The sequence below is a fragment of the Netta rufina genome (assembly GCF_964035555.1).
Source record: "Netta rufina genome assembly, chromosome: 3".
Lineage (NCBI taxonomy): Eukaryota > Metazoa > Chordata > Aves > Anseriformes > Anatidae > Netta > Netta rufina.
The window spans coordinates 120,715,193-120,726,454 of record NC_140125.1 but is presented as its reverse complement, the minus strand read 5'-3'; the positions used below and the strand labels follow the sequence as shown (position 1 = coordinate 120,726,454).

General features: G+C 47.6%; 1 protein-coding gene across 1 annotated transcript; it reads left to right on the top strand.

Moving 5' to 3' along the window:
- Positions 1 to 2,447: 2,447 nt before the first annotated feature.
- LOC311208092 (interferon-induced very large GTPase 1-like) lies at positions 2,448 to 9,785 on the top strand (the record flags this gene model as incomplete). The annotated part of the gene is made up of 1 exon (XM_084284513.1): positions 2,448 to 9,785. The coding sequence occupies one exon, from the start codon at positions 2,448 to 2,450 to the stop codon at positions 9,783 to 9,785; it is 7,338 nt and encodes a 2,445-aa protein (XP_084140639.1).
- Positions 9,786 to 11,262: the final 1,477 nt, after the last annotated feature.

The following is an 11,262-nucleotide window of genomic DNA, read 5'->3' as shown; positions in this document are numbered from 1 at the left end:
ACAATAGGTTGTGGTATTGGTTTTTACAGCATTTCACAAATCTGAGTGCCAAGTTGCTTTTCCACAAAGCTGGCGCGACTCTGGACTTTCCCTGTTGATTTTTATAAAATTCTACACAGTAGAATTTTAAACTTCTAAACTCCCTTTTACCCAGGGAGTTTGTTGAGTCTACTTCTGTCGTGGTTTTACTTGGGTGGGCGGCCGAGCTCCACCACAGCCACTCTCTCACTTCCCCTCCTCAGAGGGGAGCAGGGAGAAAACACGATGAAAAGGGCTCAAAGGCCGAGATAAGGACAAGGTTATCACACAGTAATTATTGTGACGGGCTAAACAGACTCAGCATAGGGAGATAATAAGATTTATTGCTAATTACTAACAAGCTAGAGAAGTGAGAAACAAAGGAAAGAACCCAAAAGCACCTTCCCCCCATCCACCCTCTTCCAACTTCTTCCCCCAGGCAGCACAGGGTAATGGAGGAATGGGAGTTGTAGTCAGTCTATGGCACTATTGTCCCCTCCATGGGCTGCAGCGTGGAACCCTGCTGCACCGTGGTACTCCAGGGGCTGCAGGGGGACATCCTGCTTCACCATGGTCTTCACCACAGGCCGCAGGGGACTTCTGCTCCAGCGCCTGGAGCACCTCTCCCCCTCCTTCTTCACTGACCTTGGCGTGCTCAGGAGAAGGGTCTTTACCTGGGCTAGGGTCATCCCAAGCTGTGGGTGTGTTTTTGAGCATTACAATGACATTACAATGAGCAAAGCATACCTTCAAACAATACCATTCCTCTCCTTTTGCCAACTTGGCCCTATTCCTCTTGGCATGTCGATTACCACATCCATTCTTCCTTATACTCCATACCATATGACGTCACACAGTAATAAAAAAAAAAAAAAAGGAGAATAAAATAGGGAATAAAAAAGGAAAAATAAAAAAGGGAAAAGAGGGGAAGGAGAGGGGGGCTCTCATTATGAACACTTCTGTCCTCCCAAACAACCGCTATATGCATTGAGGCCCTGCATCCTGGGATTTAGCTGAACGTCATTCATTGATGGGAAGTAGACAGGAATTTCTTTTCTCTCTCCCCGTGCTTCTGCGCAGCCTTCACTTGTGCTTATTTTTTCTGCTTGTTTTATTTTTTCCTTCTTTTCTTTTTCCTCTTCCTTTCCCCATTAATTAAATTAGATTAAATTAAATTAGGTTAAATTAGATTAAATTAGATTCAATTAAATTTACTATCTCAGTCCATGAGTTTTTTGGTTTTTGTTTTATTTAAGCATACTTTCGTCTCCACATCTTCTTCAAAGGAGGGGGAGTGAGAACACATTGTGGTGGAGTTCAGTTGCCCAGCAAAGTAAAACCACCATACCCCCCTGGCTGGGGCTTGGGATGCAGATGCCCCAGCAGCCTGGTTCAGCCCCAGCACAACCAGCAGCTGCCAAATTTCACTTTCAGGTGCTGTATCATCTAATGGCCTGACTTCCAAGAAAGAAGAAAGCCTCTCCCTGCTGTGTAAACAGGAAGCTTCAACCACTGCAGAGGCCTGGGGCTCTGTAAGGGGTGGGGTAAGAGCTGGACTTTGGCAGTGCAAGAGCTGGGCTGAGGCGGTGCAGCAGCTGGGCTGAGAGGCTGCCGGAGCTGGGCTGAGGAGGTGCAGAAGCTGCAGAGCACCAGGGTGGGCAGGTAGGTCCCCGCTGACTTGCTCTGGGCAGGGCAGGGGCCACACAGGGAGCCCCCTTTTCCCCCCTTGGCCTCTGGTGCCCAACCACCCTCTTGGTGAAGAACTTATCCTGATATCCAGCCTGACTGTCCCCTGTCCCAGCTCCATGCCGTTCCCTCAAATCCTATTGCTGGTCACCAGAGAGCGACGCCTGCCCCTCCGCTCCCCTCGTGAGGAAGTTGGAGGCCACCATGAGGTCTCCTCCCAGTCTCCTCTTCTTCAGGCTGAACAATCCAAGTGACTTCAGCCACTCCTCATATGCCTTCCCCTCTAGAAAATTTACCATCGTTGTTCCCTTAGTTAGTAGTTTTGCATGACAAGAGTGTAAGGGTATGTGGATGGCGAGAGTGTTGGCTTCCTTAAGGTTATCCAGTCTCCAGTCGCTACTTGATGGGCCAGAGATTGCCTCTCTCCAGGCAATCCCTTTCTCTACCTCATGTGGGCAAGTGCTGTAAGGACGAGGAGCCAGTGACGGGTGAGACCAGTCCTGGCAGCTTATATATGGGTGCTTTTGAAGGCAGCGCCTTGTCCATGGCTATGTGTGCAGCCGTGCCAGTGGTTGCGTGTGTCTGTCTGTCTGTGTCTACCTATCTCGGGGGTGCCCGAGGCTGGGTTCCAGCAGCAGGGCAGAAGAAATCCATGGGCCGGGAACTATGGAGAGGCCTCTTTGAAGGAGTGGTGGCCTCCTCTAACCTAACGTAACAAAAGTCTCTTTTCCCCTTCCACAGCCATGGAGTCACAGGAGGAGAGAGCAGCTGCTGGGGAAAAGGCACGAATTGCTAAGCAATTGCTGGCAGAAGCATTTGAGAAGGAAGGACTTGATGAAGAATACTGGCTCCCCAAACTGTCAGAGATATTGGGTGTTAAGTCAATAAATGCTTTGAAACATCTGCAATATGAAGACTGCCTTAAACTGGCACGTGAAGGACGGTATAACTGGGAGACCAAGGCACTCCAAAGGCTCCTAGGAATCACAGGCAAGGAAACAGGTGTTGATGAAGTACAAAAGCAGCACTTGGAGAGGATGAAGCAGAGACAAGAAGAAGCAAAGTCAATCCTACGGGAGCTGGAAGAAATGCAGAAGAGCCGCAGCCACAGCAAAGAAATGATAAGACAGAAAGAGGAGGCCCTACAGCAAGCCATGGACATTCCCAAGGAGTACTGGGCACCTCCAGGGAAGGCATTGCTGGATGAGCTGGTTAGCATCCGGAAGCAACTGGAGCAGCAGGAGAAGTCCATGGAGAAGAGGGAGAACGTCTCTGACAAGGAGGTCCTGAGGTGGGCATCGGGAGGCCTGGCTCTGCAGGGGATTTACCAAACCAAGAGCCTGGAAGATGTGCTGGCAAAGCGAGAGCAACTCATCAGGGTCCCTGATGGCTTCGTGCTCACTGGTCCAGTGCAAGGGTCGCTGCTTGAGAGGAAGGAGTTCTCCTCCTCTGCAGCAGAAGCCTCTTTCACCAAGTCCATGGAGCAGCTGGGGTTCAGCATCAATGCTTCTGTCAAAGCTGGGTTCTGGGGGTTCAGTGTTGAAACAGGTGTAGATTATGGCAAGTCCTCACAGTCAGAGGACTCCCATCGGTCACGCTCGGAGCAGGCGTACATTTGCACCACCAAGTACCAATACATCCCTCTGGCCTCCTACTACTTCCAAAAGGACCAGCTTCGCCTCTCAGACGCAGCCCTGCGAGAGCTGCAAGACATCGAACAGCTTCTGAGCATCACCCAGGAGGCAGACAGGTTCCACCTACTGAAGAGCAGGTGCTCCAGCTTCTTCAGCAGGTTTGGGTCCCACGTGAACCAGGGACCCCTCCACTTTGGGGGAATATTCTGGTGGAAAGCATCTGCCGAAGGTTTCAGAGCAGAGCAATGGGATGAGATGAAGCAACAAACATCTGAAGCACTGAACAGCTACGTTGGGGCTAGCTTCAGCGGCTTTGGTACCAAGTGGGGAGTGAAGGGGGGTGCTTCAAACTCCAGCTCACAGGCATCATTTCAGGGAAGAGACAGAAGCAGCACCCACACAGCAGTTCAGCTCTATGTGACCAAAACAGGGGGCCCAGCAGAGACGGATTCCCTTCCCGAGTGGAAATGCGGGCTTGTGGCCAATAACACAACCTGGTGTGTGATCGACCGGGGCTTTCAGCTGATCCCAGTGTGGGACATAATCCTGTCCAACCACAGCAGCGATTTTAAATCCTCCTATCAAATGAGCAGCAGCCTCAGGGCTGTCTATGAAGAGCTAACGAATCAAAGCACCGGTGTGACCTTTGGAGAGGAACTGGCCGGTGCCGTAGAAGAGGCCAGAGCTTTCCTGGAGCAAGTAAAGACCTGGGAGGGGACAGTGGATGAAAAGAAACTGCTCATGTTGATAGATTTTAAACAGGGTCTGGGTAACAGAACAAAGAATCACAGTGTCTGGATCAACATATGTCTGTCAGACAAAGCATTGCAGGAGTTCCTGGTGAACACTGTTTCTTTTTGCCAGAAGTCTTCTCCAGAAAACACCACCTACATCAAATCTCTGCTGCAGTGCCTGCTGGATCCTCACATCTATTTTGTCAAGGACTTCCCCAGAGCTTCCTTCATTATGCAGTGGGTCTTCCACAAGGATCAGACACTTCCCCAAACTCCCAGTATTTCCAGTCTTGAAGATCTCATTAAGACACTGCTGCAAATGAAGGAGTATATCATGGAAGTCACCTACGCACCGGCAACTTCTGCATCTGCCATTCATGAGGCAAAGATCAAAGCCACCTTCACTGTAAGCCAGTCTGTTTCTTCCTTGCTCCAGTCTCTGCAGCAAAGGGCACAGGAAGACATAGAACTCTTAGTGCTCTTAGTTACAACCAGCATGGGATACCAAGTAGAAAGCGGCACTTTTCAGTACCTCCTTGGGTGTCCAGAAATTAATTTCATGATACAGGAAATGCGCGTGGCACATAACGAGTATCAGAGCCTGAAGGAACAGGATGTTTGCAGAGCTCAGGCCTTCCTGCTGCTGATGGGGCTCACCATAACATCCGAAAACAAGAAGATGACCCCTGAGCAAAAGAATGACCGCTTAGTTTTCATGAAAGAAAAGATAAGAAACACATGGTCCACAGAGATGAAAGCTCTCCTCGAAAAGCACAATGCATTCAAAGACTGGGAGATGCTGGAAAGAGATTTGCAATCCTTCATCGATGGTCAAGTGGAGGACACATCTGGCAACCTGAACAAAGACGGTATAATAACAGACTTGGAAGATGCTTTTCAAGGCATGCAGCCTCCCAGTCAGTGCAAACCCAAATCAGACAGCAGCAAATCCAAAGCAAGTCAAGCCACTGCAAGCCCAGAGTTCCTCAACTTACTTAAGCGCCTCGGGCTGGAAAGGTACTATCCAAGAAAAATGGGCACAGAAGATTTCCACATAATACACCAGACATCTGTACACAAGCGCCAGCCCAGCAAGGACAGCGAGCTACCATTTTACTTCCTGCAAAGGCTCCTGACCGTGGATTATCGGGTGAGGTACCTGACTTGCAAGGAGACGAGTAAGCCAGAAGTTGTTCCCACACCAAACACCTCAGGGGAGGAGCACAAGCCCTCTGATTCCTTTGATGACTTTCTCAGTGACTTGGACAAAGGAGCCCCTGAATCTGCAAGCAGGGAGAGTCATGTGCACCCCATGGACCTCCAGATGGCAATTTTTCATTGTGCTGATGATTTCATGAGACAGTACCTTTCATCCAAGCTCGCTTTCTGCCAGTTTGCACTACCCCTCCTGGTACCAAACCCGGGCACTTCACAGATAGAGTTCCCTCTCTGGTCCCTCAGCCAAATCAAGAAGAGCTGGAAAGAGACGATGAAATTGGGAGAGCAGACGAGGATTAGCAATCACAACAACAAACTCATTTATCAGGCAGAGATGCCCATCGTGTCCTTCCTCCGCATCGGCAGCTCTCCTTCCTCTTCCAAGTCTCAGCTCCTGAATGCCCTGCTGAGCACGAAAAAACATGACACTTTTTTCCACCGCCATTGCAAAGGCAGCACCAAAGACTGCTTCCTGATGAAAGGTGTTGTGGAGATCTCCTGGTACCTTCCCCGTGGTAGCGACGACGACAGCTTTAACGGCCCTGTTGCTTTCTGTAACCTGCATGGAGATGCGAGAGATCACGAACCCCAGCTGCAGTTTTTACAGGAGATCTCTGCCGTGAACGTGGTTCTTGTTTCTGAGTTTGATCAGGGCAACGAGAAAGGCAGAAGGATTTTACATGATCTGTGGGAGTCTCGGAGGCCTTTGGTTTGCCTTTTCACTGAGAAAGAGAGCATTGCAGCTGGCCAATCTAGCCAAAACATAAGAATAGGGATCAAGAACAGAAATGAAGCAGAATTAGTGGGTGAGCTGACAAAAACCATCCGAGACCTAGTGGAAGGGTCGAGCACGCTTGTTAGCCTCAATGCATGCCTGAGCACAGCTCGCCAGCACGGCTTCTTAGTCGATGAAGATGCAGAAGCATGCGTGACAGCCAAAGAAATGGCAATCAAACTGGTGAATCTGTTGAAGAAAGAGAAGTTGTCTGAGATCAAATCACAGCTACTGCCTCTTCAGGGAAAACTGTGGTACCTGTGGTGTAAACAGGACAAAGAACTCACTCGCTTGCAGGAAAAGGGGAACAAGAGCATAGAGCATCATTGGAGCCAAATTGAATTGGATAAGTCAGCAATACGACAAGAGCAACTACGCAAAGCGTTTCCCCTCAATCAGCTGATGAAAACAGTCCTTGGCTTTCTCCAGTCACAGCCAGACAATACCAAGAAATTCTTTCTGCAGTGGATGAAGATCTTCATGGATGACATCTCCTCTGATCACCTTTGTGAGCTGAAGAGAGAGTACCATCAGAAATGGTATCGAAGTGTATCAAGAAAGAAAAACAATGAAAGCAACAACCACAAAACTGAATTGATGAAGAAATTAGATGCCCTTTCTGATGAAATCAATGATTCGTCCATTGGCCTTGAGCATATTTTGAGAGAGGTGGGGCAGATTTATGAGGCACTGGAATCAACACACTCCAAAGAAAAATGCTTTATCAAATTACCTGAAATTGCTGCTGATCTGATGGTTTTAGGGTATCCCATTGAGCTGATGGATGGTGATGCTTCTTACATACCACTGCAATGGATTGGAGCCGTCTTTGACAGGTTAATTGAGAAGCTAGGGGACAAGCGAGTATTTGTGCTTTCTGTGCTTGGCATCCAGAGCACAGGGAAGTCAACCCTTCTGAATGCCATGTTTGGTCTGCAGTTTAACGTCAGCGCAGGGAGGTGCACCCGGGGAGCGTTTATGCAGCTCATTAAAGTGGACGAGAAGCTCCAACAGAATTTGAACTTTGATTACCTGCTCGTTGTTGACACAGAAGGACTTCGTGCCATAGAGATGGCCAATAAGCAGTCACTTAACCATGACAATGAGCTGGCCACCTTTGTCATTGGCATCGGCAACATGACTCTGATCAACATCTTTGGAGAAAATCCTTCGGAAATGCAAGACGTCCTTCAGATTGCTGTGCAGGCTTTCCTGAGGATGAAGCAAGTTAATATTTCCCCAGGCTGCCTCTTTGTGCACCAAAACGTGGGCGAAATAACCGCAAAGGAACAGAACATGGAAGGACAAAGACGTCTGCAGGAAAAGCTGGATGAAATGACCGTGACCGCGGCCCAGCAGGAATTCTGTGACATCACCTGCTTCAGCGATGTCATCCGCTTTGACGTGAACACCCACATTCATTACTTTGCTCACCTGTGGGAAGGAAACCCACCGATGGCACCGCCCAACCCCACCTACAGCCAGAACGTCCAGGAATTAAAGAGCAAAATTCTCCAAGCTGCCAAGAAGGAATCGCACAGCAGCGTTTTGAGGCTCTCCAGCTTGAAAGTTCGTATTAGTGACCTGTGGAATGCCTTGCTGAATGAAAACTTCGTTTTCAGCTTCAAGAATTCAGTGGAGATTGCTGCCTACAAGAACCTGGAAACTGCATTTAGTCAGTGGACCTGGCAGCTGAGAAGTCACATCTTAGACTTGCAAATGAAACTGGAAAACAAGGTTCGGAATGGGGAGTTGGGGAAGGTCACCACAGAACACCTTGAAAAACTGGTGCAAGAGAGAAGTGATGCCATCACCAAGAACATGAAGATGTTTTTCGGTAAAGGCAGAGACCGTGAAATTATGATCCAGTGGAAAAGCAGCACAGAACTGAAGCTGAAAGAACTGAGAGAATCCCTTCTTGTTGAAACACGAAGGAAGTGTGAGAGACTTATAGAAGTAAAGAAGAGCCAGAGTAAACTGGATGAGAGGAAGTCTGAATATGAAAATGAGCTCCTGAGAAAGAGCAGAGAGGTGGCCCTGTCTCTAAAAGGCCAGAAATTAGGTGAAAGTGAACTGAGAAACCGCTTCAATTCTATCTGGATGGAGAGGCTTTATGAAGTCTCCTCTGCTGCTCCCCCTCAGGAAGAGGTGGACATCGACGTGGACATAGAAGATGTCCTTCTAGAGCACTTTAAGGAGCCTAAGGTAGATAAAAGAATCAGTAAGTTTTCCCAGAAGACTGTCTTTTCTCTTGACAGAAAGAAACACGTGTCTATGAAGAAAGGTTTCATCAGATTTTCTAAGGATTTGGACAATGCAGATGAGAACAGCATACAACACGTTACAGAGAGTATCAAAATGCGTGTGAAGGCAAACATTGAGAAGAAGGAAAAGGACAAAATGGATTACAGTCGAACTTTTATTCATGAAATACTAAATGAAGTGGAGGAAGGTATAAACTCTGTCCCTACCACTGCAAATTACAGTTTCAATAAAGATTACAAAATAGATCTATCACTGTACCTGTGCAGAATGGCAGCAGAAAGGTTTAAAGACATGCATGCAGCATTCAGGAAAGCAAATGATCCAGTCATCTACCTGGAGAGCAAGAGAGAAGACTTCTTTAAATATTTCCAGATTTCCTGCCAAGGAGCCTCTTGCATCACAACATTTGCTGTTTTCCTGTGCAGCAAGATTGCCCCAGCTCTTCGACACGCCATCTATGAGAAGACAGCTCTTGACATAGCTCGAGACGTGAAGGATAAAATTCCAGATTTTGGAGGCAATAGATCCACTCTGGAAAATTACATGCTGAAATACCTAGCAGAAGAAGAAAATTTTGAAAATTTTAAGCGTTACCTTAGTGCCCCAGGAGACTTTTTAAATAATTACATTAAGACAAAAGTTGAGACGTACTGTTTAGATAAGAACAGAAGGCTAGAGACGTTTTTAAGAGACTCCCTCTCTCGTTACTATGAAAACATTCAGTCAGCTGTTTTTGCATCAACCACGGTCGTCAAAGACAGAAAAGACAGAAAGGATAAAATCTCTCTTTGGCTGGATGAATTCTGCAGAGCACTTGGAGACGTGCTAAACTTGCCCAGGAGCGACCTGAAGGGCATTGAACATCAGGAGATAACAGACATAGAGTTCCTGAATAATGCAATGACAGAAGCACTATCTCCTGTTATTGATGATCTCAGGAAAGAGTTTGAAGAAGCTCGTATGAGCTCCTTTGAAAGGCAGCCTCACACAATACTGGCTGTGCAGTTTGCAGGGTGCCAGGAGCGATGTCCATTTTGTGGGGCTGTTTGCACTAACACTATGCCAAACCATCACGGAGACCACCGGGTTGTCTTCCATCGTCCACAAGTTTTGAGAGGATACAGATGGTATGAAAAGAGAGGATCTAAATGGCATAAAACAGACAACCTTAAAATTGATGTTTGTTCTAGCAGTGTTTCAAGTGACTGCTTATTCAGGATTGGTGAAGACACATGGATCCCCTACAAGAAATACCGGGATGCAGGACATCCCTATTCCACTTGGAGCATTCCTCCTGACACATCCATGCAAGCATACTGGGAATGGTTTGTGTCTTCTTTCAGGACACAGCTAGAACAACACTACAAAGGGAAATTTCATGGCAAAGGAGAAATCCCTACTTCGTGGCAGGAAGTTACAAAGCAGAATGCACTCGCTGAACTGGAGAAATGGTAGGCTAAGTTGGTATGAAGGAAAAACTGCAAGTGCTTTGCATTTTAGAAGAATGTAATACGAGGATAACCACAAAATCTTCTTGTAATGATTATGACTTTTACCATGTCAATAAAACTAAATGTAATTGCTGCAACATTGGGTGAACTAAGGTGTGCTTCTCATGCTGCTGCTCAGCGATTCCCTTGCTGTGTGAAAAAGTCAAAGTCCTCTTCCTTACTTGCCATAAATATTTACCTCAGCTTTGTCTTAAAGCAAACTAGAAAAATATTCCGGTAGCAAGCAGTCATACCGCCAAGATCAAGACCAAGTGCCAGATGAAGAGTGAAGGCAGCATTAGAAAGGACCAGTTTTATCAGCTGCTATGGGAAAAGAAATGACACTGGCAAAAGAACAGTTTCCCTGCAGCAATACTTGTTACACTTTTCCTGCAATCCTGCTGCAAACCCAATGACCAGAGTCTCCTGAAGAGCTGTCAAGAGTGGTGATTCATTATAATGCTTTGTAGTCTTTGCTAATAAACTGCGTTGGACTGGACTGGTCTCTGCGTGCTTCATTTCAAGGTGAGCCACAATTCTCCTAGAATCATAAAATCAGAATGGTTTGGGTTGGAAAGGACTTTGAAGATCATCTAGTTCCAATCCCCCTGCTATGGGCAGGGCCACCTCCCTCTAGTCCAGGTTGCTCAAAGCCCCATCCAGCCTGGCCTTGAACACCTCCAGGGATGGGGCATCCACAGCATCTCTAGGAAACCTGTGCCAGTGCCTCACTGCTGTCATATTAAGGATATTCTTCCTTGTTTCTAATCTAAATCTCCCCTCTTTTAGTTTAAAGCCATCCCCCCTTTGTCCTATTGCTACACATCCTGATAAAGAGTCCCACCCCAGCTTTCCTGTAGAATCCTAGAATCATGAAGGTTGGAAAAGCCCTCCAAGATCATCTGGTCCAACCATCACCCGATCACCAATGTCACCCACCAAACCATGTCCCCAAGCACCACGTCCAACCTCTCCTTGAACACCCCCAGGGATGGTGATACCACTGCCTCCCTGGGAAACCCATCCCAATGCCTGACTGCTCTTTCTGAGCAGAAATGTCTCCTCATTTCCAGCCTGAACCTCCCCTGGCACAACCTGGGCCAATTCCCTTCTTATTGATGGGTGTCACATTTGCAAGTCTCCAGTCATCTGCGACATCTCCAGTTGACCAGGACCACTGATACATGATGGAAATTGGCTCAGCAATCACATCTGCTAGCTCCCTCAGCACCCTCAGGTGGATCCCATCTAGCCCCATGGACTTGTGACAGTCCAGGTGGAGCAGCAGGTCTCTTACTGTTTCCAACTGAACTGTGGGGGGGTTATTCTGCTCTCCATCCCAGACTTCCAGGTCAGGATCCTGAGCCCCTGAGGATAACTGGCCTGACTGCTGAAGACAGATGTATAGGGTGCATAGAGAATCTCAGCCTTTTCCTTATTCT